General features: G+C 43.5%; 1 protein-coding gene across 6 annotated transcripts; it reads right to left on the reverse strand.

Annotated features, from left to right (window-relative positions):
- Positions 1 to 27,802, reverse strand: slc5a9 (solute carrier family 5 member 9). Of its 6 annotated transcripts, none has more exons than XM_060066862.1 (14): positions 26,343 to 26,661; positions 25,490 to 25,608; positions 25,272 to 25,343; positions 24,988 to 25,092; positions 22,232 to 22,396; positions 21,704 to 21,809; positions 16,157 to 16,237; positions 15,669 to 15,874; positions 5,275 to 5,410; positions 4,479 to 4,586; positions 4,026 to 4,176; positions 2,390 to 2,558; positions 2,057 to 2,272; positions 1 to 460 (listed from the first exon to the last, which is right to left on the reverse strand). In XM_060066862.1, exons 1-14 carry the CDS (start codon positions 26,359 to 26,361, stop codon positions 119 to 121), a joined length of 1,995 nt encoding a protein of 664 aa, XP_059922845.1. In that variant the 5' UTR covers positions 26,362 to 26,661; the 3' UTR covers positions 1 to 118. The 6 variants fall into 6 exon arrangements, 5 of the variants coding, with proteins under 5 accessions (XP_059922845.1, XP_059922847.1, XP_059922849.1 ...); XM_060066864.1 differs by lacking the exon at positions 26,343 to 26,661 and adding an exon at positions 25,711 to 25,773 and having other exon boundaries at positions 25,458 to 25,608; XM_060066866.1 differs by lacking the exons at positions 24,988 to 25,092; positions 25,272 to 25,343; positions 25,490 to 25,608; positions 26,343 to 26,661 and adding exons at positions 27,101 to 27,205; positions 27,385 to 27,456; positions 27,603 to 27,802.
- Positions 27,803 to 27,853: the final 51 nt, after the last annotated feature.

Consider the following 27,853-nt stretch of genomic DNA (forward strand, 5'->3'; position numbering starts at 1 on the left):
TAGAGTGTTAGCCATACAACACCATCTCTTTATTCAGGATTTCTCCATGGTTAGTAGGTATAGTTCATTTACACACAGGTAGTGTAACATTTAAGTAAGAATATTCAGCTTCGTAAAACTAGGAGAAATATCCCCATAGAAACACATTAATCGTCAACAATATTATGGCATTAACATTACATAAGTTCCTCGCCAGTGGATTCTCTTTCAGAGAAAACACCTCCATGTTTGTTGCCTGTCCATCGGGGCTTCCAGCAGATACAGACCCAGAGACTGGAGCATTCTGTCCGCAGATCCAATTAATGACCGTCCTGCACCACAAAGGCAGATTATTTGTGCCCTTGTTTGAGCCAGAGTCTGTGAAAGTGCTAGAATCAGAGGTCCCAGATGCTCTCCAGGGGCTCACGAGGTCAACACAATGTTCCTGGCTGTGTCTCGTCCACCAGGTTAGCCTGTGTAACTACAGAAGACACACAACACAGATAATATTGATTAAGTGGTGCTAGATTCTGATGTAAACCTCTTAGCTGTTCAAGCATTTTCTATTTTTGGTGTACATCTTTATCCTGCTATACTGATTACAATAATACATTTTAGGATTTCATCCAACAAATGCTTAAACTTTTTTGTGTATGCTTGCCACGAAAATCGAAAATCCATAAACTGAACAAACAGATGTTTTACCAATTGAAGAAATAATAAGGTCCCATGGCATGCTACTTCATGGATGTTTATATATAGGTGGTAGTGGGCCCTTAATATAGTATTTGAAGACGTTCAAGAAATCCAACCTTGGTGCAGAATTACAGCCACTACGAGCCAGTCCCACAATAAGCTTTCCACAAACGTGCTGTTTTTTAGGGACGGGTCAAGGTGGAGGGTGGGGTTGAGGCCCTGAGTAGCTTGTGGCCACGGTACCATACGGTAGTGTTTACAGTGGATGTATCGCAATGGCTCAGATTCATAATATCATCCGGAGGCGCACACAGCATTTGGCAGTGTTCTGTAAATATTCTAGAACACTCCGGGTGCTGCGGCGTGAGTCCTTGAGCTCTATATCTAAATAATATCATATTATACATAGATATTTATATCATCTAATATATATTATCATAGCCAGAAGCTGTGTGCGACTCCAGAAGACATTATGAATCTCCAACGACTGCGTCAGGTTCTCCAACGTGTCTGGTTCTGCCACTTCCACATCAATCTGAAGTAGACTGAACCGCGACATGGAGGAGAAAGGGAGTGTTGCCCGCGGTTGTTGACTGCAATTGTCTCCCGCCTGAGCCCCGCTGCCCGCTGCCGAGGCACCACCACCACACCGCCGAAGTGTGCCGCGCCGTGGTGCCTCACGGTGGTGGTGCCTCACGGTGGTGGTGGAACAAAATCGTACAAAAGCTGATGCAAACCCATAGGACTAATATTTTGTTCTGCTTCACATATGATCAGCGAGTTTGATGACACCCAGTTACAACATGGTCCGAATCGTTCTCTAGCTACATCTCGACAATGGTCAGTTTTGATCACATTGATATTTTCTACTGGGAAAGCATTGTCGTTAGTCCTGAGTGCTTAACAACACAAGAAGGCAGCATGTAATGAAAAGCTATTTTGATGTTATCGACTGCAAAGCTTCATCATGCATACCGGAACATTTACACAGGGTTTTTCCAGTGGATACATAAATTGCCTTTATATTATTATTTTGCAATTTCTTTTTAAAAGTTGTAGCAAAAAAAGTTAGATGGCCAAGAAGCAAGAAGCACATTGCCAATGTACAAGAGATTGACAATGAATTAAACGTTAATGCACACCTATTTAAGTTAAATGCACATATCCATAATGGCATTAATAAGCCAGGTCTCGTATGCATACATACGCAAATGCATGCATTTCCCACCCTTGCAAAGCTGACACAATATAGCATTTCTTTAGGTATGGTTGGTTTTTTCAAACCCTGATTATTTTAGCACACTGTATAATTATTCATTTTTTATTGTATGCCAGGCTCATGACTTTACCAGTTATTTTTGTGCGTGAGTTGCATCCTTACATGGGCTTCTGGTATTGGCAGTGTTGCCAAGCTGACGGCAGTAATCACAAGGCAAGTGAGGACCAACAGGATGAGTGCAAAGTAGAGGTAGTGGACCTTAGCTATCAAGGGGGGCCGTAGGTCCTCATGGCCACAGGAAGGAACTGTATATATGAATTCTAGAACCATCCTAACTGCCCCTACGATTAGCCCCGTCAGCAGTCCCCAAAAAGCACCCTGCAAAAGAGAATGACAGATCAAAAAAAGAAACTCACTTTAATCTCACCTTCCTCTAATAATACTTCAATTTACTACACAGGTGTGTTTAGTGCACATGTGGCTGATTGCAAAAACCTGTTCATTGACACGTGGCCAGAAGATTGCCATCATGAATACAGCCGTAATTGGAGGTGCTAAACAGCTTGTAACTGACTGTATATAGTCAAAGAGTCGTCCGCTGCTAGCCTTCTGGATTACCGGTATCCACGCCAGGCTAACACACACCATGGCCAGAATAAACAACCTAGAAATAATCACACATTACAGGTACCGCCTAAATTAAAGTAAGACAAACTTTGGAATTGGGTAATGGCGCACATGCACACCCAGCTCATGAAAACACCAAAAGCAGTTTCTCAGAAAATTTGAATATTGTGAGTAAGTTCAATATTTTAGGCTCAAGGTTTCACTCTTTTCAGCTAATTGCCTCCAAATACCTGTAAAGGTTTCCTGAGTCTTTTAATGGTCTCTCAGTCTGGTTGAGTAGGCTTCATAATCATGGGGAAGACTGCTGACTTGAAAGTGCTGCAGAATACAATCATTGACACCCTCCACAAGGAGGTTACGCCTCAAAAGGTCATAGCTAAAGAATATGCTGTTCACAGATTGCTGTATCCAAGCATATTCATAGAAGGTTGAGTGGAAGGAGAAAGTGTGGTAGAAAAAGGTGTACAAAAAACAGGATAACCGCTGCCCTGAGAGGATGGTCAAGCAGAGGCCATTCAAAAATGTGTTGGAGCTTCACAACGAGAGGACTGAGGCAGGAGTCAGTGCATCGAGAGCCACCACGCACAGACGTATCCAGGACATGAGCTTCTACAACTGTCTTATTCCTAGTGTCAAGCCAGTCCTGAACCATAGACAACGTCAGAAGCGTTTTACCTAGGCTAAGAGAACTGGTCTGTTGCTCATTTCATTTGGAAATCAAGGTCCCAGAGTCTGGAGGAAGAATGGAGAGGCACAGAATTCAAGTAGCTTGAAGTTCAGTCTTAAGTTTCCTCACTCAGTGATGATTTGAGGAGCCACGGGGAGCCACCTTCTTGTGTTGATCCAGTGTGTTTAATCTTAAATCCAAAGTCAACGCAGCCATCTACCAGGAAGTTTTAGAGCACTTCATGCTTCCTTCCCCATCTTTATCGAGATGCTTATTTCATTTTCCAGCAGGACTCGGCACCTGCACGCAGGGCCAAAAGTACCAATACCTGGTTTAATGACAAAAGGATAACTGTGCTTGATTGGCCAACAAACTCGCCTGATCAGAACTCCATAGAAAATATATGGGGTATTGTCAAGAGGATGATAAGAGTCACGAGATCCAACAATGCAGACGAGCTGAAGGCTGCTATCGAAGTAACCTGGGCTTCCATAATATCTCAGCAGGGCAAAAGGATGATAGACTAAGCATTGATGCAGTACTTCATGCAAAAGGAGCCCCGACAAAGTACTGTGTGCATATTCAAGAACATACTTTTCAGAAGGCAGATATTTCCGTATTAAAAATATTTGTACTGGTCTTATGTATTATTCACATTTTCTGAGATACTGAATTGTGGGTTAACATGAGCTGTAAGGCTTGGAATATTTCACTGTTGGTCTAATGAATCTATATAATATATTAGTTTCACTTTTTTTTTTTTTTTTTTCACTTTCCACAATATTCTAATTCATTGAGATGCACCTGTATGCCTGTGTAGATGCATTTTTGTGTTACCTGCCGACCACCATTAGCTCCTTCTCAGTAGCTCTAGGCCTGGCTCTGTTATAGAGGTCTAACGTGAACAGAGTAGAGCTGCTGTTGAAGATGGATGTCAGGGAGGACATCAAGGCCGCCAGCATCACGGCTAGCATGAGACCACGGAGACCTGTGCAGAGACATGAAGAAAGCTACCATGCTTCCTATTGTGTATGCCCACTATCAAGTACATTTGGTATACCCTAAATCGTCATAACCCAGATCTGTCACATACTCAACTTTACGTTTGCCCTTTTCTACACTATTTCTATTTACTGAATTCTTATTTATCTCATTCATACCTCTTCTCATTCTTATTGAAAATAGTTTTGCCCCCCTCGGAGCTCGGTCAATGTTTTTTCCCTAGCTGCTAGGGCTCCTCTTAACTATCTGTTTAACCTAAGCATTTTCTTGAGTATATATGTTTCTTACCCATCGGCATGAGTTCCACTACTAGTTTAGGATAGGCGATGTTGGAGCAACCAACTGCAGTACCACACACACTCTGGCATACTGCTGGATCAACACAACCTACCTCATCTACACATATAAGGAGATGAACAAAAAATACAGAAGGGATACAAATAATCAGTTTGTTGGATGGGTTCCTGAAAAGTTAGGCTTAGACATAAGTATTTATGATGTTCATAAGAAGGTTGTGATGGTTCATAAGAAGGTCTAATCGCTCAGAGCCGTTGGGACAACCAAAGAGGACTCCTATCAATAAAGAGTTGCCAGTTTGTCGATGCATTGATGAGGCGTCAAGGCAAACACGTTAGTGGAGAAGACAGGTTAACATTTTACAAACATTCATACATTCATAAATATATAGTATTGGCAACATGGGTTAGTTGTAACACTTACAATTCCTCCAATAATGAGCCAACTAGAAGTCCCAGGTGTAGGATCCCAGGTATAGGAACTACATTTTATTATAGACTGTCAGGTGGAAAACTAAGTGGCTCCATAGAAGATGTGCCACATTTCCGCTTTTGAAGCGAACCTTTTACAGTTTTAGGGAAGAATATATTTTTGTACCGCTTAATTGTTTGTATCGCAAGAATGCACAACTGGTTCAATTATTGAAGGTAGTTACAAATAAAGTTGCCGATAGTTGTTACAAGCATGTTGCAATTTACCTAGATAAATGCATACAATATTTTTCTTATGTAAAAAACTAAAAGTCCAGGCTAAACAAAGTAACCTGAGACCTTAACTATTCACTCACTTGGAAACAGGGCGCGACTTATCATGCCTGGCATGACAATGAAAAACATGGGCAGCACTTTAAGATATCCTCCCAAAATACACCCTCCTTTGGCGTGAGACAGGGACTTGGCTGACAGTGTCCTCTGGACAATAACCTGGCAATAAAAACAGAATAACAAATCGGTTAGGGACACAGGACACACACTTTCAACATTGATCAAAGCTGATCTGTGATGTATTATTTTTAATAATGAAAATTACAGTCAATTATGTTGAAAAAATGGTTTACCATTTACTATTATTACAAGGCAACACCAAGAAACTAACTGACTCAATCAATGAAGTCAGTAACCATTTTTCTTTTGGTAACCCTTCCTTTTACAGTCCCCTAATTACTAGGTATTAACCTGGTAAATAAATGGTAAATATAGTATATTATTGGGTAATTACCACTGGTAATAAGAAGGTAAATACAGAGGAACTACTAACTACTAGTACTAAGAAAAACCTCCACTATTACCCATCAACTCAACTAAGTACCGTGTAGTTGTAACTGTTTTAGGATGGTAATAACTCACATATAATTGTTTACTTCCCAGGAAAGTAGGCAACCAATTCGAAACAACTCTTCTATTACCCATCAATTCAAGTTACAATTGTAGTTATCCAAGGTTTAAGTTGGTAACAGCCCAGGTTTAATTTTGTACTATCTAGAAATGAACATTGTACTTTCCAATAAATTACTATTTCTTATTTAGTTATTGTTCATAGATTTATAAAAGGTTTATTTGATTTACCTCAGAAACTACTGAATTGTTTTTATTTAAGTTGAAAAATTACAGCAATACTTACCTGGTAACAACCTCTGCAGGAACAGTTTTCCTCTAGTGTCATGGTACATCTTCTTAAATACTGGGCACGAAGCCTTCATTGTTTCCATGGTATTGTAGCGACCCTGGGACATTTAAAGAGTTTGTGTATTATGTGTTGCATTGTATTTCATTGTCCGTTATGCCAGTTGTTCTATGTGAATGCATTGGAATGTTCTACTTGTCAATCAGTGTGGGGGGCGAATCATCAGGTCAGCTGGGGGAGGGGCTTGGGAGAACAGGAGGGTGGTGGCTTGCACGTTGAAGGGATGGGGGTTGCCCAGGTAACCGGTTATTGTTGGTGTGGATTTTGGCCGTTGGTTACAGGTTACAGTGACCAGGTTTCTAACATTAAAGTTCCTACAAGTACTTATGATTGGACATTGTTACGTCACCGGCGAGGTCATTACATTGGTGTCAGAAGTGAAAGCTTTTGTAAATTAATTAATTCATTATTTTTTTTCGGTCCTGCTGTCGGCTGAAGTTTCGCCACTAGCTCTGTTTTTGTTGTCGCTTTTTCTCAACAACAATAATGCTCCCTGAGGACTGTCGGGTGAAGATAGAGATGGACGACTACGGCGAGGGGCTTTTGGAGTAGCTTCGGAGTCTCTGGTGAGGGGAAGAACCCAACGGGAACCGGCCGCCGTTGAAAAGCATGGAGATTTTTCCCGCATAGTTCGCAGCGCCGACTGCCCGTGGCCGCCACAAGACGGCGACAGACATGGCGGCGCCTTTCTCACATCGAGCCCGAAGTCCATCAAGACGCCTAGATACACCGGTAAGGATGACTGGGAAGCTTTCCACACGCAATTTGAACTTTTGGCCGATGCTGCCAGATGCTTCCGGCTGCCAGTGAAGGTCAAAGCGCTGCAGCTTGCGATTTGTTTGGCGGATCATGTTTGTTGCTGCTTAGCCCAGAGGACAGGGGGGACTATGTCGCCCTAGTGGGGGCACGAAGGAGGCGTTTTGGTCTGTCTGTTAAGCCGGGGCTAATGCGCTCAGAACTCTGTAATAGGTGTAGGAAGCCCGGGGAGACGCTGCAGGCCTTGGCCAACGATATCGAGAGCCTGTCTCGGCGAGCATACGTCCACATGCCGCCAGCCGTGCAGAGCGAACTCGCTCACGATCAGTTTCTCCAGGCCCTTTCCCCTACAGAACAGCTAGCCCACCCGCAGACTTTGCAAGAGGCCCTAGAGATGGCCATAGAGAGGGAGCTGGTGTGGGCTGGAGCCATCGACCGTCATCCTGCTCTTCAGCCGATGGTGAGATCGGCGAGGGAGAGGAGTGAGGACTCGCAGAAGCCAGCCTGGGTGAACAATCTCACTGAACTTGTCCGCGCTGTCTCTATGCAGGCGGACCGCCGCTCCCCATCTTGTCGAGGGCAGGGGGTCTGCTGGGGCTGCGGGCAGCCTGGCCACCTTGTCAGAGAGTGCCATAAAGCTGTGAGATCCCAGGGAAACGAGCCAGGGTCCACTGGCCCTGCCCCCGTACCCCCACCGTCATCGTCTGGAGGAGCCCACCATCACAGCCGGGGGGGTGGGGCCGCCAGAAGCAGATGACAGCATCCTGGAGCCTGTTGTCATGGTGGGGCGGACCTGGGCGGGAGACTTTTGTCATGTTCCTGTCACTGTTGAGGGGGTGGCTTGTTTGTCTTTAGTCGATACATGGTCTACAGTGACCCTGGTGAGGCCAGACATTTTGCCAAGCTGGACATTACTCCAGCCTACAACTGTGCAGCTCCGCATGGTCACGGGGGAGAGGGCTCCCATGAAAGGGAAGGGGTTGTTGTCCATCTGCGTGGGGGGAAAGACTGTCCTCCACGCAGTGTGGGTAGCAGCTGTGCAGGACCCCTGTATCCTGGGGCTGGACTTCCTGCGGTGCACAGGCTGCCAGCTGGACCTGGAGCTGGATTGGCTTCCAAGGAGGGCCCACAGTCTATATGACCCCGCCAAACACCTCCTAAATTCGGCCCCCACCGACAACAGCTCAGATGGACCGTCACATGTCCCCGGCCCCCTTCACCCCCTTGCAAAGACCTTCCAACCAACCTGTCTTCCCGATTCCTGTCCATCGACCTGGTCTTCCTTCCACAACACTTCCCCCTCCCTCCCATCCCCTCGTGTCAATGTTGCCACCCCGGAACCCCACTCCATAAGCCTGGGCCCCTTCCCCTGTCCTGCCCAGCTTCCCCAGACAGGTGAGGCGACTGTGCTGTCTACTGTGTGGGCTTTATGGCAGGGGAACTGTGATGGACTAGGGGTTCTCAAAGTTTTGACAGCTGGGGGCCAATTTAGGAACCCAGAATTTGACTGAGGGCCGCCAAAGGAAAAACTTTGGGCGGGAAACGCCATCAGCATCCCAGTGGTGAAAAAAAAAATTGCACCATGGACCTCTGGGAGTGAGGTCAAGTGAGCTCTAAATCACGAAACTGAGGTTCATCCTTTCAAAGTAATGCAGTCGGATTAAAACTAGCAAATGAAACAGGATTTAATTGAAAGCTAGAGAGTCGACTTTTCTCTTTATATTTATTTATTTTTGTTTACATTAATATTGATACTAATATTGATCACTGCTAGGTCCCCTACTATTCATACTCTATGTCAAGGAACTTGAAAGGTTGGCAAAAAAGCATGGCATCTCCATACAAATCTACGCAGACGATACCCAACTGTATGTCAGTGTTGATATGCAGAGCAGCCAGCAAACAAAAGAAGACATTGAAGCATGCCTCCTCGAGATACGACAGTGGATGGTACAAAATTACCTCAAGATCAACACCGATAAGACAAAAATGATCCTTGTTAAGTCCAAGCGGAACTCAGAAGACCTAAGCTTCACTATACTCTATAATAACTCCAATGTCGACAGTTGCGACGTCGCTAAAACCCTTGGCGTCTCACTGGACTCAAAACTCAGCATGATCAAGTTCATCCAAGAGAAGTGCAGAGCTAGTTACTTCCATCTCCGTAATCTAGGAAGGATTAAGCGCTCACTGAGTATTGACATGAGAATCAAGCTTGTACACAACATGATACTGTCGAAACTTGATTACTGCAACAGTCTCCTTGCACTGACTCCTAAATGTCATCTAAAGAAACTGCAAAAAGTTGAAAATGCAGCTGTTCGCCTCATCTATGACGTTCCTAAAAAGTGCTCCACCTCCAAGTTCCTTAAGAAAGCCCACTTTCTCCCCATCGAAGATCGGATAGATTTTAAACTCAGTTTGCTAATGTTCAATGTTGTCTCTGGAAAAAGTCCATGTTATATTGCGGAAAGCTTTTCTATGCATAGCCCTACTAGAGAACTAAGAGTTGGAAGGGATGATCTTAATATTGTTTACGAAAAAAAGAAATGTAAAGATTAGAGCTGTCAGTTAAACAAGTTATTAACGGCGTTAACGCAAACCAAATTTAACGGCGTTAAAAAATTTATCGCGCGATTAACGTAATTATTTTATATAAAAAAAAAATAAAAAAACTTTTTTTTTTTTTTTTTCTTGCCTCAAACAAAGAAGCAGTAGCCTGACTGCTATGTTCAAATGACATTTGTTCAAAGCAGTCGTTTAATTGCACTATAGGCTCTTTTTTTGTATCGTCCAGTTTTGATCAGTATATGCCAATGTTGTTATCAATAAAAAATCATTTGCACAAGGCAAGCCGATGCACTTCACCATGTTGATAAGAGAATTAAAATGAGAAGAATTATGGGACAAAAAAATCAAGGGATATTTAGCATAGAAAAAGAATTTGCGATTAATCGCGATTAATCGTGAGTTAACCATGACATAAATGCGATTAATCACGATTAAATATTTTAATCGCTTGACAGCTCTAGTAAAGATATCTTTAACGCAATGACTTCTAAATGGAACGATCTACCTATAAATGTAAGAAACTCTGTAAATTCTGAAATTTTTAAAAGTAGACTAAAAATACATCTTTTTGAGAGAGCTTTTTCTAATATTTAACTCGAACTATTTAACTTCTTTATATTTATTTCTTATATATTTTTTACCCAGAAAAAAAAAAAAAAAAAAAAAAAAGCTGGTTATATTTTTGGACCCCAGCAACCGATGACACGCGACCAAAAAAAACAAACAAAAAAAAAACACTTTCAGCTACAGACCGCTTTGCGCTCGGTTTTTCGAGGCTCTCGATGGAAGCCATATGAGAAAGAAAGCGGTATATAAATACCGAGGATTGATTGATTGATATAGATTGATATAGTAAAAAAAAATAAAATCAATAAAGAAAAATCTTTTTTTTACTTACATCTGTATGTCATTGCGGGCCACCACGAATGTTTCTGCGGGCCGCCATTGGCCCGCGGGCTGCACTTTGAGAACAAATGGACTAGACCCTCAACAGCAGGAGCAGCTGTGGCGACTACTGGTGGAGTTTAAGGACAGCTTTGCCTTGAATGAGAACGACGTGGGTCAGACACGACTGATGCAGCATGAAATCAACACTGGGGATGCCAGGCCCATCAGAATGCGCTCACGTTGCCTGCCCTTGGCCCACCAGGAGGCTGCGGACCAGGCGCTGTGGGAGATGCAGCAGGCGGGCCTCATAGAGACCTCAGATAGTCACTGGGTAGCAGCTGTGGTGATGGTACCTAAGAAGGGGGGTAAGTGGAGATTCTGTGTCGACTACAGACCACTTAATGCAGCAACAAGGAAGGACTCATACCCCATCCCGCGCATTGATGAGGCTCTAGATGTCGTAGCTGGGACGTCCTGGTTCTGCGTCAGGTTCTGGAGAGAGTAGCTGCGGCGGGCTTGAAGCTCCATCCTGATAAGTGCCATTTCCTGAGGAGAGAGGTAACTTTCCTTGGTCACAAGGTGGGGGGAGAAGGCATTAGCACCATGGAGCACAAAGTGCAAGATGTCCAGGACTGGCCCACCCCCACTGACACCAGACAGCTGAAAAGCTTCCTCGGACTGGCGTCTTACTACAGGCGCTTTGTGAGGGGCTTCTCCTGTGTGGCTGCTCCCCTGTTCTGCCTGCTACAGGACAGGGAGTTTTGTGTGGGCAGAGGATTGCCAGTCTTCCTTCGAGACCCTCAAGGGAGCTCTCACCAAAGCCCCGGTGCTCTCCCCTCCTGACCCTGCCCTGCCCTTCATCCTGGACACAGTCGCTAGTAACGTTGGCAATGGCGCCGTGCTGACACAGGAGGGGCCGGAAGAGGATCGGGTGGTGGCGTATTACAGCAGGACATTTAACACGGCTGAACGCCGCAACTGCATCACTCGACGCGAGCTGCTGGCCATTGTTAGAATTGTACGCCACTTCAAATACTACCTCTGCGGCCTGCTCTTCACCGTAAGGACTGACCACTCCGCGCTCCAGTGGCTGATGTCTTTCAAGGAGCCAGAAGGGCAGGTCGCACGGTGGATCGAGGAGCTGCAGTCCTACAGCTTCAGTGTGGTGCACAGGGCAGGGGCACGCCATGCTAATGCAGACGCCCTCTCCCAACGCCCCTGCAGTCATGATGGCTGCCGCTACTGTGAAAGGAGGGAGAGCCGTGAGAAACGCCTCCAGGAGGATCGATTTTCTGCAGTAGAGGTGGCGTCCCCAGTCTGCTGTGAGCTCCGGAAGGTCGACACTGCAGGATGGAGACGGCAGCAGAAGGTAGACGCAGACCTTCGACCAGTGCTGCAGTGGGTGGACCTGCAGCAGCGGCCCCTATGGGATGAAGTGGCCGTTCTCTCCCTGGTCACCAAAGGACTGTGGGCTAAGTTCGAGGCCCGGCGGCTGTGGAATGGCGTGATTCAGCGGGCCTGGAAGGAACCCGCCACCAGAGAGGTGAGGTGGCAGGTGGTGGTGCCTCACTCTCTGCGTTGGGAAGTGCTTCAAGCGGTCCATGGTGCTGTGAGCTCTGGGCACTTTGGGGTGACAAAGACCCTGTGTCGCCTCCGCCTTGGCTTCTAATGGGGGCAGTCCAAGAGGGTCGTCGAGGACTTCTGTCGCCGCTGTGATGGCTGCACAGCTCGCAAAGGCCCCGCTGAAAGGTCCCATGCCCAGCAGTGCCCTGTGGGGTTCCCTATGGAGAGGGTTGGGGTGGATGTGGTGGGCCCGCTACCCTGTACAGAGAGGGGGAACAAGTAGGTCCTCACGGCCATGCACTATTTTACCAAGTGGCCGGAGGCGTACACTCTGCCTGACCAGGGGGCAGAGACCATAGAGGACACTTTAGTCGGGGGGATGATTAGCCGTTTTGGGGCAGCGGAGTCCATCCACAGTGACCAGGGGAGAAATTTTGAATCCGTGTCTTTGCGGCTTTATGTAGCAGGCTGGACATGCAGAAGTCCCGTACTACCCCCCTGCACCCACAGAGTGGCGGCTTGGTGGAGTGATTTCATCGCTGTATGGAGCAGGACTGGGACACTCATCTGCCTCTGGTGCTCATGGCCTACAGGTCAGCAGTACAGGAGTCGACGCACCCCTGCTCTGCTGATGTTGGGCAGGGAGCTTCACACCCCAGCTGACCTGGCGTTTGGCCGGCCGCCCGATTCTCCCCCTGTTCCTCCCGGCCCAGAGTATGCCGGGAGACTCCAGGACCGCCTGGAGACGGCTCACTCCTTCGCCAGGGGACAGCTGCTGAGGGCAGGGGTGAGGCAGAAACAATGAAGTGCGTTCTTGTGGCAGACACTTAGAGGCTGGGGAGCTGGTCTGGACCTACAGCCCGCAAAGAAAGAAGGGAAGATGCCCAAAGCTTGATAACGAGTGGATCGGGCCATGCAGGGTCCTGGAGAGGATGGGGGAGGTGGTGTACAGAGTCCAGCTACCACCTCGGGAAGGAGGGTGGCCCTCCACAGAGACAGGTTGGCCCCTTATCGAGGCACCGTCACCCCTCAACCTGGTCCAGCGAGCCCCGCCCCGGTGCGAATGGGCCCCAGACACGCACACCTCAGTGTTCTGGCCCTAGGCCCCCAACTAACCCTTAGCCCTGTCTTCCCGCCCTGTCAATCACCACAGTGAGCAACTTGGCCCCCAGCCCTGCCCCTCCCTTTTCCCCTGCCCTCCCCCTGGCCAGTCACTCGTGGGCCCCTCTCGCCCCCAGGCGCTTCTCCTCAGCCCCCCGTAGCCCCAACACGGCCTCGTAGGGAGGAGAGAGTGCCGGGTTGCTTCCGGGACTTTGTTTGTTCTCTCGAGGACGAGGAACTTTGAAGGGGGGAAGCAATTTAGCGACCCTGGGACATTTAAAGCGTTTGTGTATTATGTGTTGCATTGTATTTCGTTGTCCGTCATGCCAGTTGTTCTATGTGCATGCATTGGAATCTTCTACTTGTCATTTATTTCCTGAAATTATTCCATTGTAACGTCTATCCCACCAGTCTGTGGGTGTAATTTGTAGACGGTCCCTAAAACAGGTAGCAGCCAGACAGAACGTAGATGTCGTTGCACAGACATCGATAGCAACAACATTTCTTTGTTATTTTTTCGCGATACGGTGTCCTAAACTGTCCTCAACATACTACACCCGTAATGTAGTGCAATTGTGTTGATGAATCCGATTGCGTGGTAAACAAAAACTGAATATCCGACAAATATCAAACTGGCTGCTAAATTGTACCTGCTGAGGCAGCATGTTCCGGTAGAGCTGCTCTTTAGCATCGCGCTTACAGAGCCTGGCCCCTCCCGTCCTAATAACTGTATTTATGGGACAGAGCCTGATTAAATAAATTGTAATAAATTGGGTGTTATAGGTTTTAAACAACATGTCCGAATTGCTTGCATGACAGAAGCTCCACTAGGTCGCTGCTAAAGCACTAACCGGAGCTAACAGCCTGTCCCCTCCCGTCCTTTTAACTGTATTTATGGCTATGCCTTTGTTTCTTTTTAATATGACCAAACACAATGGCCAGAGGACCAGCATCCTTTCTTAACTGGCAAACAAAATAATCTTTGAGTTTTACATGTTCTAGAAATGTTCATTAATTGACAGTCCTAATGTTTATTTTCTTGTCTTCTGATTCTTTATTACAGTATGGAAGGGGAGATTTGGAGGTACCCAGTCAGGGCTTGGTCAGTCTAGAAATCCCAGGTGTGGAGACTGCGGGGAAACCGCACAGAGAGGACACTAAACAGCCATCTCTCATTCACCGAGTGGACTCATTGGTTTGCGAATGACCAAAGATGCTCCCCAAGGCAGATTGCTGCATGGCATTCGCCACTTATTCAAATTGTAGAGGTTGCAGCAGTCTGCATTTTGGTCACTTGCCATAACACTGTCATGGTTTTATCAAAACACCATCAGTTACATTTAAACTGAGTTGATGTTGACGGCTCTTTTTTTGTCCGATGTTTTCAGTGTTCAGTGCCTGTTTGTGAGAAATGCATTGTTTGAAAGATTAGCCTTTGTTTTTGTTTAACTTTAATATGCCTTTCATCAACAGTGGTTTGGGGTTTTATAACTAAAATTAAAGTGCTTAACTACTGGTGAACGATGTTGCAGAACCTATATGGTACAAGTTTGTGTTGATTGCATGGAAAAGGGAATAATCTATTAGAAATTATATGGTAAGAGCCTGGTAATACCATGGAAACAAATAAGGCTTCCTTTTACAGTACAGTTTCAGCTTACTTACTGGGTAAATTGTCATGTTTTACTTAGTAACGTTGCAGAACATATATGGTACAAGTTCCAGTTAACTGCATGGACAATGGAATTATCTATTCCAAATGATATTGTGAGAATATGGTAATACCATGGAAACAAACAAGGCTTAATCCCTGTATTTAAGAAGATGCACCATGACACTAAAGGAAAACTGTTCCTGCAGAGGTTGTTACCAGGTAAGTATTGCTGTAATTGTTCAACTTAAATAAAAACAATTCAGTAGTTTCTGAGGTAAATCGAATAAACCTTTTATAAATGGGTGTAGCTATGAACAATAACTAAATAAGTAATAGTAATTTATTGGAAAGTACTATGTTAATTTCTAGATGGTACATAATTAAACCTGAGCTGTTACCAACATAAACCTTGGATAACTACAATTGTAACTTGAATTGATGGGTAATAGAAGAGTTGTTTCTAATAATTGGTTGCCTACTTTCCTGGGAAGTACACAATTATATCTGAGTTATTACCACCCTAAAACAGTTACAACTACACCTTACTTAGTTGAGTTGATGGGTAATAGTGGAGTTTTTTCTTAGTACTTCAGCTGTAGTTCCTCTGTATTTACCTTCTTATTACCAGTGGTAATTACCCAATAATATACTATATTTACCAGGTAAATACCTAGTAATTAGGGGACTGAGCTTGACTTCCGCTCATTTTGACCCATAATAATAACACAAATTATTATTATGGAGAATTTCTGTGTTCCCTTTCCTCTTAACATGACACCTAAATATATCATATAACTCAGTCATTCTGTAACTCAGTACCTGTGAGGACGACATTCAGGACAGTGGTTGTTCATGAAGATATTCGAATGATTCCATGTGCTTGCAACTTGTCAATCAATAATATAAGAAAATATATACATATGTATACATAAACACAAAACTTAAGACGTGAAAACATGATTTACCTGATCAGTACACCAGACCCAGGTAGATAGCACGGTGAGTCCAAACAGCAGACCAGGCCAGGGTATATCCCCCGAGATAGGGTCTCTCAACAGGTGGAATGCATCACTGCGTGTCCAGTGACATGTGGTGTTAGCAACGGTTACATTAGGAACTGCAGAGGGGTAGCGGCTCAAAAGGCCTTCATACCAGCCGACTTCTGCGAAAGCTTATACACAAAGACAATCAAATAAATCATCTATCAATTCAAAAGGATGAAAACATTGAACTATTTAGCTTGTAATTCAACTCTCCAATCAGATTAGTTTACGTAAGAAATATATCCTGATGCCCCATTAAAATGATAACATAATAGTTACTATTATCAAAAATGTGTTTTGCTTTTTTGTGACTATTTTTTTTACCTTAAAAACATCTTTCATGTTAATAAATAAATGATAATGCAGATAGAGTCACGTTTTGTGTGCTCTACCTCAAATAAATAACCAACCTATGAACATCAGTGCAAAGGCCCCAGCAACCATGACAACCGTCTGCAGGGCATCGGTATACATCACTGCTGTCAGGCCACCTATCCAAGCGCACACAAATGGACAGCTTTAAGAAGTTATATTGATATATTTATATCACTGTTGCACAGTTTATACTAAACATATACTTCTATGTTCCATATAAACAATGTATGATTTCTTAGGTTTGAACATTTATTCTCAATGTGTAACATTTCAACTAGCTCTTAGATTACAATAACCTGGAAATATCTAGAGTCAGTGCTGTTGGATAGTGATTTCAATAATGTTACCAGCCTGTAACTGATATATTCTACAAATAAACAATGCTGGCCAGCCCCTTCCTCTACTTTGTAAGTAAGAGAGGACAGAACACTGTTATTGAGAATTTTTCTGAAAGTGTACACAGCCTTCTTACTGGAAGGGTTCTAAATCATACACATCGCGACTTTTACTTCGAAATTCAGTGCATGTAAGTTGGCTGGTTTGCTGGAGCTGCAATGAGTCAAGTTATTGCAAAACATTGCTTATTACTTATTGCAGAAGTGACTGATTGTAAAGGGAAGTTTTCTTCTGACCACATTAGTTATGGATAATAAGAATTTAAGCATGTACATGCTTTTAAAAAACATTTGCAGTTAATCAATCAAATTGAAATATTGATTGTCAGCTCATCTTTATGTATCGATCTTGTTTGGCTAAAAGAAGCTGTTAATGTAACAGCTTCTTACCGAGGCACCACCGCCTTGGCAGCGGGCAGCAGGCAGCGGTACTCCCGCCGCCAGCGGGGCTCCAGCAGGAGACAATCACGGGCAACAATCAGTGTTGTCAGATCAGATGGACAGTTTCCAGCCCAATCACATCTTAGAACCCGCCCACTCCAATAAAAACCCGCCCAAACCACGAAGTTGCCACCCGTGTAAACCCGTAAAATCATAACACATACAATAGAAAACACATCCAGAGCTTCATATCTGCATCAAATAACCACATATAAATGAAAGATAAATAGTTTTTTGCAAATTCAAACCAACAAGAGCGCAGTAAATCAACCATAGGCTAGTGGTTGGTTTATTATTAAGTTTATTTTTTCTTTTGCTTTTCAGCACCAGATTCTTGTTGTCTCTTACTTGCCATTATGGAGAATCGCCATTCAAAAACAGCTTGATAAAACCGGCAAAAGCATGCTCTGTCTCCGATGCGAAAAGACGAGAGCTTCGAAGGCTGTACCGTTAGGGTCAGGGAAGGGGGGGGGGGGCTCCTTTTATATATTAGGTAAAAACATCGAATTTGCCGAAATTTAGTGACAGGTTATACAATTTGGTAACCTTTCCTTTTGAACTTTTGCTGAACTGACGTCACGGTCAAAAAGTGTAAATATTAATATAAAGTACATATGTGCCTTTTTTTCATAAATATCCTTAATACATAATGGGGTGCGGTAAGAATTAAAAGGCGTCTTCCAAGTAGCGCTAATAACATAGATAATAAGGAGTGAATCACCATTGTGCGAATTCCCTACTAGACCAAACGAGACTCGTAATGGTAGGTAAAAACAATACTTTATTAAAGCTTGCAATTTAAAATAAAAATAAAACAAAGTGCTTGCATGATATTGAAGCCTACCAGCGATCGTTAGTTAACTTGTGTGGTGGTGCCTATTTGTTTACCGATGTGCCATGGCAACGCGATTGCTACCTGCTGTAGTACTCTCATTGGCTGAATCGATGAGAACGTTTTAGACTCAATCAATAAAAGGTTGCGGGGAGACAAAGCTCTGGGGTCTCATTTATAAAACTGTGCGTGGGATCGCTACTAAAAGTGTACGTACGCCCAAAAGCCAAGTTTTGCGTGCGCCAAAAAATATTCAGATTTATAAAACCCTGCGTACGCACACCGTACGCAATCTTTTCTTTATAAATCACAGACTGCCTACAAGTGTGCGCAGCTGAATCAGCTTCACGTTCCGCCCTGTACACGCCCCTTTTTAACCATAAATGGTCAATGCAAATGACCTCATGAATTCGATCTGCATATAAAACAGACTCAGATGCAAGTATTATGTCTTGTCGGAAACAATGGCAGAAGTACTGAGAAAAGCAAAAAAGCGAAATTTCACGGAGGTTGAAGTGGAGACACTTGTGGGTGAGATGGAGGCTCGAAAAGTAGTTTTGTTCGGCGGTCACGGGATTGGGATCGCCAACAACAAAAAGCAGAGTGAGTGGCAACATGTTGCTGCAGCAGTGAACTCTGTCAGTAGCAAGGAGCTACTGACAGTAGCAAAGGCTACATAATTTTTTTTTATGTAGCCTACCAATAAATCGTTATGGTCCCTAAAGACCCTCTCCCTCCGAATCCTGTCATTTGCATGGTCCGCCAGAAGTGCCATATAGGTGCAGCATTACCACGGCGCTCACCTCTGCATTTATAGGGTTACGGTAATAAGACTGACCGAGAACACCTTGGATAATCAGTTTGTAATCACCCACGTAAAATGTTCTTGAACATAACCCCTTTTTAATGCCTGATTTGTCATGAAAAGCATCAAGAGTAACGGACAACGATTGTGATGAGGAGTGTGGCTTGGTTTTCCACACTTTTTAATTGACATTTGATTATGTGTTTACAATGTCACATAAAAATATTATGTTATTGACACATGTTGGACAGATGCTTTATTCCATGCAGTAGCGCCGTCAGTGGACAGTATGGAGTGACGGGATTTAATATAGAGATTTTTTTTTTATTTCTATTCTAAGGAGATGTTTCTGGAGTTATAACTGAGAAATAACGCAGTTGACTTAAATTATTCTGATTACATAGATTTAACGCATGATACGGGTTGAAATTAAATGTATGAAGGGCGATGATAAAACATAATCGTTCTTCTCACTCTACAATTCTTCGGTCTGACTTCAGTTCACCACCACACCATCTGTGTCGCAAATTCTCCTTTTCCTCCAAACCATGCGTACGCATGGGTCAGTTTGCTTAGGGCTGCGCACATTTTCCCGTCAAGTTGGTTTTTTATAGATCACAACCTTGGCGTGGAAAGTCAAGTCACGTACACCAATTTCAGCCCCGTTTTGTGCGTACGCAACGGTTTTTAATGAGACCCCTGTTCGTTTGTATATTTTATTTACGTGACCATATTTCTCGCAAATTCCTTTCCATTCGCCATATTAACGCTATGTACGCCACATTTATATAATATTAATAATATTTTAAATATTTTTCACAATAATAAAAACTCGCCAAATGTGGACAGAAGCAGCCCAAATTTTATACACCCGCCCAAGGTATTTTTTCCCCGCCTGACGTAAACAAAAGAAGCCCAATTGGGCGGAAAACCACCCAATCTGGCAACACTGGCAACAATCACTTTCTCCTCCATGTTGCGGTTCATGTACTTCAGGGAGTCAAAGCCAAAGTTCCTTTCCCCCCAAGTCCTTCTCAACCATGGCTGGGATAACCCTTTACTTCCACATCAATCTGAAGTAGACTGAACCGTGACATGGAGGAGAAGGGATTGTTGCCCGCGATTGTCTCCGGCCAGAGCCCGGCTGCCCGCTGCAGCAGAACGGTTTTCCAAATAACAAAGAAGTGTACAACACTTGCGTTAGAGTGTGTGTATTCACACACACACAGACACGTGGCGCTTGCACGGTCGTAACTCGTCTCATTGACGGGCCAAATTCTCTGGGAGGGCAAAGCAGAGAAAGGGGAGATAACATGTCCCAGTCGACCTGACGACATACAAGGAAAATTCCAAATCGGCGCGTCTGAGCTATGTTTTTTCAAAGGCAGATCAGGATACCTAGTACTCGTTTTACACCTAACGCCATTTCTTCATTGCTACTGGGGGACCAGGCAGGCTATGGGAACTCATGCCATTGGACCTTTAAGATGCTGCTGGAATTGATTCATCATTCGTTGTTGGTGCAGGATAAATACCTCAATAATTCTCAATAATGTGGTCAGGTATCAAGTAATGATTTCCCTTCATTTCACCTTAAGCGGCTTGAATCCAGGGCCCCGTTTCCCGATAACGATGGATCTTCACTCGTAAGATCATTCTCCCAATGGATCTTTCGAACCATCGATAATTTCTTTGGAGCATTTCCCGAAACTCCTCTTAACGTGAACGCGCATTCGCTGCACTCACGACGATCGTAGGATTGTACCTGTCCGCTGACATGGTGCTGAAACGGGCTATGACGCAGGGGGAGACGCAGGAATGTCGGAGGAAAATGGGGTTAAAAAGGGTTAAAATATCTCCCCATCAAGGCCAACCGCAGAGTAGCCTACGAAAATAATAGATTGCAATAATACGAATGCTAAAGATATTAAAACACAATTGATTAAGCCTAGGCCGACATATATATCAGTCCTAATCCTGAACGCACTGTGCATGCATTTATTCACGGCATTTCCCCCCCTGAAATAATTCCATATTACAAAAATCCAAAATAGCTTGTGTGACATGACAACTACATTTATCTTAATGTGCTGATTTTTTAAACATATATTTTGCGCAGCAAGAGAGCCGACTTTATCTGATATAGGACGTAAATATGGGCTATTATGACACAGCTCTTCTCAATGCCGTGGAACGCTCCGTTCACTTGCATGGGCCCTTCACAACAACGCCAGTTTTTTCGGTTGCTAAGCGACGTCAACGTCTTTGGCTAACTAATTCTCTGCTGATCAACACTACGTATGGTAAGTTGGTAACAAATAAATTGTAAAAAAAAAACACCTTGTGAAGTTATTTTTTCGTTTGGCAAGTAGCCGCTCATTATCGAAAATAAATAATAAATTATCGAAGCACCTCCGTTTCGAATCGGTGTCCAGTTCGCCCTGTCTGGGATTATTTTCCCGATAATGACCGGCGTTCTATTATCCCACTTAACTTCAATATAACTCTGCATGTGGGAAGTGGGGTGCTCCGGGTGCTGCCGCACCCCCCTAGTGGACTAGTTAAATTATTACTTTTTTTATTATTACCCCCCCCCCGCTCAACAATTCAGCAGTCAGCACCCCCCACTTCATATGACTTCCTGCGTCCCTGTGTGGAAGGGAAAATAGCTTTATTGGTAATTACAATAATATGCTGCTGTATTTTCCGAGACCCCCACATATATTTGAGTTTACTGCTTTCATGGGAGCCAGACCACTCTCTATGGGAGCTCAGCTCCCACTGGCTCCCACCTAACTCCGAACCCTGGATATAGGTCTTTCTACACTGCCGAGCCGGTTCGGTCTTTTGCGCTGCGTTTATGAGTTTTTACTGGATGCACGAAGCACGGAAGGGAGGGGCGAGCTGGCTCTCTTTGTTTGGGATCTCGCTTCAAATACCAACAGTGACGTCACCCAACATCGCTGATGAACAGGTAAGCATCATACGATTTATGTGTGTGTGTGTGTGTGTGTGTGTGTGTGTGTGTGTGTGTGTGTGTGTGTGTGTGTGTGTGTGTGTGTGTGTGTATGTTTGTGTGCATGTGTGTGTTGGTGTGTGTGTATGTTACCTGCCACAGTATAAACAGCAGTAATCGCCAGCAGAATACCAGTAGATAAGTAAAGGTCCCAGCCTAAGGACACTTGGATGAACAACGCACCCGAGAAGATATCTGTCTGGATAGAAACAAAGATAAGACAAGACAAATTAACAATTTCAAACAACACACAAGTTAGATTTCAATGAGGTTTCATCAAGAAAATATGTTTTTCTCAGTTTTTTTTGTTTAATTTCTGCATTACAGGTTGCTGTTGAAATGGGCTTCTAATATTAACTTTTTGCATGATTCAAATGTTGCTGAAAGCTGACCAACATAGCTTGGCATTGTTTTTGTGATCTAGATGACAGAAAACTACAGTACAAATGATTAATTGATTTACTGTCACAGCTGGTTTAGCAATAGAGCTTTTGAAGAGGTGCTGGTCGTAAAAAATATTATATTGCATTCAATGGATATTCTAAAATGATAATTTCATTTTTTTTATTGTGGTTATTATTCATAAATAGGTCATTGTGTATGAGGGGCAATGTGACTTACAGATATCTTTGTTAATACGTAGAGTACAAGAGACAGAACCGACATGCAGAGGCGGATCCTCTGTCCCCCAAAACGTTTGGCCAGGTACTCAGGCATCGTCACCACACCTGCCGAGATGTACACCGGCACAAAGATCCATCCCAGAGCCAACAGTACCCATGTTGCCTATAGAAATACACATACAGTCACTTGCATAAACATAAGCGATTATTAACTCCCATCTGTTGAATGAATATTGAGAAAGCATCCTAGCACAGACTTATATGTTAGTATCTTATGGTTTTAGAAGCCACCATCACTTTTTCTAAAATATTAGAAAGATTTATCCCCACAACATTGTCAATACATTAAAACATCTACACAAATATATAGGTGCATGCCTGTGTTGAAGCACTACTAGACCATACACTGAATGCAAGTTTTTGATATCAGAAGTTCTCTATCATCATCATCTTTAGAAATCTCCAGGAATAACCCCCCATTCATCTGACACCACAGCATCTTACAGAACAAAACACAACTGCAAAACCAAGATGATGAAGGATGAATATATTTAGCTACTAAGACATACAAAGGTTTTCCTTCATTTGACAGCTTGTGGTAGTGATTAAGCACCACTAATCTCCTCTCAGATGCTGAAGATGGGACTCAAACTCTAGAAGACCTCTATCTTGGTTCAATGACTTCAGATCTGTGGCGTTGCCCTCACACATCATGAAGACCTTTGAGAGGTAAGGCAGGGGTCGGCAACTAAGTTTGGCCTCGGCCCAATTTTTTTCCAGCCAGTATGTGGTGGGCCAGAACATTATCAAATCATCATCAGCTAGTTCAAGGAATTGATTAATGAAAGTGCATCTGGAACTGCGACGCAGGCCCGTCAGCTGGCTTAGTCATATGCTTACCAAGCACTAGATGACTCTTAAAAGACGTACATATAAACAAGTGTATGCCCTAATCACATAAATGTCATGCCTGATCACGTGGGGTAGAGGTGTTGCTGCACTGTCTCCACGGAGACAACGCAGCGATATCATCATGAGCAGTTCTAACTGGAGAGAAATTGAAATGTGCGAGCTGCTGATCATGTGCGAGAAGGTGATTCAGTCATATTAAACAAAAACGTTGAAAGATGGTGCGATCTGCGAGAGAGACGCAGGGGATCTGTCCTTACGAGCCTTTTGTCGGGATAAAAAACCCTAACTTGTCCCTATCCCAAAAGTGGTCAGCAAAATAAAGAATATGTTGGCGTTTTTGCACTTGAAAATAGTTAATTACGTTTGTAGCCTACACTCAGACGTGAACTCATTCTTGCATGCGGGTGTCTTCATTCATAAAAACTAAGAAACATTCAGGCACATGCACATTCTAAAGTGATCTAGACTCTGCGCAGCCCCGCCTTCTCCAGTGAACCAAGAAAGCCTGCGCCGTGATGAACGGGGGATTTTACCCCCTCGGTTTTACACAGGAAACTTGAAATAAAACTGTGAAATCGCTTGGCGTGCCAAGCCTCGACCGAACCGGCTTGGCAGTGTAGAAAGGCCTTATGCTGGAGAGAGGGCAGTAGTGCGCACCTAAAAAAGCAGCCAACCACTCTTCAAACACTTCACACATCACAACACAACACAACACACACACCACGGCGGGTGCTGACAGACTGCACACACACACACACACACACACACCACGGCGGCTGCTGATTGACTGCACGCACACACACGCAAACGCACATATACACACACCATGGCGGGTGCTGACTGACTGCGCACACACATAAACCTCCGTTCCTAGCCTACTCACTGTTAGAAGAGCTGTAGGCGAAGTAGCCTCATCAGAGATCTACTTGCGTTAAACAGCAAAGTCTCAGAGCTTGGCATCTTAAATCTTTTGTGGACTTTTGTCAACAGCTCCTGCCTTTCTCTACGTGCAGTATCACACAAAAATACGTAATGTAATGGTTGTTGTATATAGGCCTATAGAGGGGGGTTCCATTTCATTTAATATTGCATAGTTTCCAATAACTCCCGCTCAGCCCCTTGCAGCTTACGCGTGACCGTGACGAGTGTGTCTCTAACCTTCCGGGAGTAGTAGCAGGATTTGATTAAATTCAAAAACCGTTGTGAAAGAAAAAAAAGATTGTATCCGGCCCTAAGCTAACAGATATAGATATTCGATATAAAAAAAAAAAAATCATATAACTTCAAAATAATGTGGCGGGCCAGATATTATGTCTGGCGGGCCAGTTGTGGCCCGCGGTCCGCCAGTTGCCGACCCCTGCCGTAAGGCATACATCACATATCAATAATGGGTTAAAACCAACTTAAGTATAAGTGAAAAAGACTTGGGGAGGGTGAGCATCCTCTGAATGCAACCCATCTGAAACAGGCAAATGTAGCACTCTGATATGATCATGGTACATTTCTCGCCACACTTTTTTCTATCTGAAACTACCTTCGTAGGATTAGCATCACGTTATCTTATCTAATCTCATTTTAGGATGGCCAGGAAACTACAAAGTCCACATTGCGGGAATCTACAGTGGGACGACTTTATCATAAATTTAGCCAGCAGTGCCAAACAGTGTCGGTGTGAATTGACAAGGCAGATGTCATGATTAAGTGAGACCAAAGGCCATCTCTGTAGCTGGGCACAGGTTAACTATACAAAAGGGCACACACATCCATTTGGTCACATATTCACACTAGAAATGCTCTCATTTTAGGTAGTTGACTAAAGGCCTATGTGCATGTATTTCTTACATTCCATTCAAAACCGCCAACAGCAATTCCTCCCGCTGCTCCTGTGCCGGCCAGACCAATGAATAAACCACTGCCAACATTACTGGACATCAGAGAGGACCCAATCTGTTATGAGGAAACACAATAGTAATCATCTTATGAACACATTTTATTACAATGATCTATACATGTACATTTGAAGACGCGTATTAGATATTTTCATAGAGTCGATTTTGGTGTCTTTCTTTTCTCCAATTAACTTTTCATAAAAATGATCAAGCGAAATCGGAAAAACAAACACTTACAGGCCACCAGCTCATTGAACGACCAGCCAAGAAGTACCCTCGCACACTACTGCGGTTGGCTCGGCATGATGACTAGAGAAAAGAGTTAACACATTGACAGTAACAAATTGCATCATTGTGATTGACTTTTAGAGTTTTTGTCTCAGTCACAAACGTAGAAGAAAACATGCATGAGGCACAACATACAACATTGTAGGATGTTTTCAAGCAGAACTTGCCCAAATCCCCACCGCCATGACAACTATAAAGTAGATAACAACAACGGCTATATCTAGAGCATCCAGGTGGAAACTGATGGAGGGAGACATCGTTGCACTTGAAGCCATAGAGCCAACATCTGTGGGCAAAATAAAGATGCTAATTAGAACATTTTGTTGGCTGCATTGATAAGAATAAAACGTATGAATAACAATAGCTGAGCGCTGCATGCAGCACTCACCTAATCAATGATAGCAGCCCTCTGAAGTTAGTGGTACGTGCGCAGTAGGACCCACTAACCCATAGCTATGGAGTTTATAATCTATTGACCATTCGATCGAGTGATAACGTTCAAAATGTGTGCTCAAGCACAACCTCATGAGGGGTTGTGTATCGTGACGTAACATCAAAATGACGGTCTTCATTGGAAGCTTACTTAAAAATATAAAAGCGTTATAATGTTATGTTGAAAAGATTAACCTGTTTGGGTTGTGGCTTGCCCGCGCAGCAATTTTGAGGTTTTAATTCCCTAGGGTGAGCACAAGATCTTACATGAAAAACAACATAAATGGCTTTAATAGCACACCTTATTTCCATAATAGGCCTGTTTCTTCGTAAAACAAAATCTCGTGTAATGCTGGAACAGTTTGTAGGCTGAATTTTTAAATAAAGAACTTGTTCTTGATTTGTTGATCAGCTTTGACTGCTCTCCTTGTAATATATATTTTTGACTAGTGAGATCTACTTAATTCTGTTGAATATATATTATTTGAATGCCATCTACAAAAGAAAGGAAAAAAAAATACGCTCTGTAAAGATTAAAGTATGTATGAACAGCAGAGCAAGTTAAACTCAATAAGCAAGGAAACAGACCTGTATGTCCAGCAGACATGTGGAGTTCAGTCGTCTCAAGAAAATACTCCAATGAATCCCGAACTGGTCCGTTCCTGAAAACCCCTAAAGAATGTTCGAGTTTGGTGCTGCTTGTGAACCTGTCTGTAGGCCTACAAACATTGTCACCTTATAGGTTGTAAATAATTAATCAGTTTTAGACAGTAAATCCTTCCGGTTAGTTATTATTACAAGGGGATACTTAATGTCCTTGGTATGAACGAGTTAAACATTATGTAGACTCAGCATTCTTTTTGATTTAGGCCTAGAAAAGCATTCTCAAAACAAGTCATCAGTACTGTGTTCTACACATAAACAATCGAATCAAGTTTAAACTAATTAAAACTACTAACCCATCTGAAACAGGCAAATGTAGCACTCTGATATGATCATGGTACATTTCTCGCCACACTTTTTTCTATCTGAAACTACCTTCGTAGGATTAGCATCACGTTATCTTATCTAATCTCATTTTAGGATGGCCAGGAAACTACAAAGTCCACATTGCGGGAATCTACAGTGGGACGACTTTATCATAAATTTAGCCAGCAGTGCCAAACAGTGTCGGTGTGAATTGACAAGGCAGATGTCATGATTAAGTGAGACCAAAGGCCATCTCTGTAGCTGGGCACAGGTTAACTATACAAAAGGGCACACACATCCATTTGGTCACATATTCACACTAGAAATGCTCTCATTTTAGGTAGTTGACTAAAGGCCTATGTGCATGTATTTCTTACATTCCATTCAAAACCGCCAACAGCAATTCCTCCCGCTGCTCCTGTGCCGGCCAGACCAATGAATAAACCACTGCCAACATTACTGGACATCAGAGAGGACCCAATCTGTTATGAGGAAACACAATAGTAATCATCTTATGAACACATTTTATTACAATGATCTATACATGTACATTTGAAGACGCGTATTAGATATTTTCATAGAGTCGATTTTGGTGTCTTTCTTTTCTCCAATTAACTTTTCATAAAAATGATCAAGCGAAATCGGAAAAACAAACACTTACAGGCCACCAGCTCATTGAACGACCAGCCAAGAAGTACCCTCGCACACTACTGCGGTTGGCTCGGCATGATGACTAGAGAAAAGAGTTAACACATTGACAGTAACAAATTGCATCATTGTGATTGACTTTTAGAGTTTTTGTCTCAGTCACAAACGTAGAAGAAAACATGCATGAGGCACAACATACAACATTGTAGGATGTTTTCAAGCAGAACTTGCCCAAATCCCCACCGCCATGACAACTATAAAGTAGATAACAACAACGGCTATATCTAGAGCATCCAGGTGGAAACTGATGGAGGGAGACATCGTTGCACTTGAAGCCATAGAGCCAACATCTGTGGGCAAAATAAAGATGCTAATTAGAACATTTTGTTGGCTGCATTGATAAGAATAAAACGTATGAATAACAATAGCTGAGCGCTGCATGCAGCACTCACCTAATCAATGATAGCAGCCCTCTGAAGTTA

Source organism: Gadus macrocephalus, chromosome 12 (genome assembly GCF_031168955.1).
Source record: "Gadus macrocephalus chromosome 12, ASM3116895v1".
NCBI lineage: Eukaryota > Metazoa > Chordata > Actinopteri > Gadiformes > Gadidae > Gadus > Gadus macrocephalus.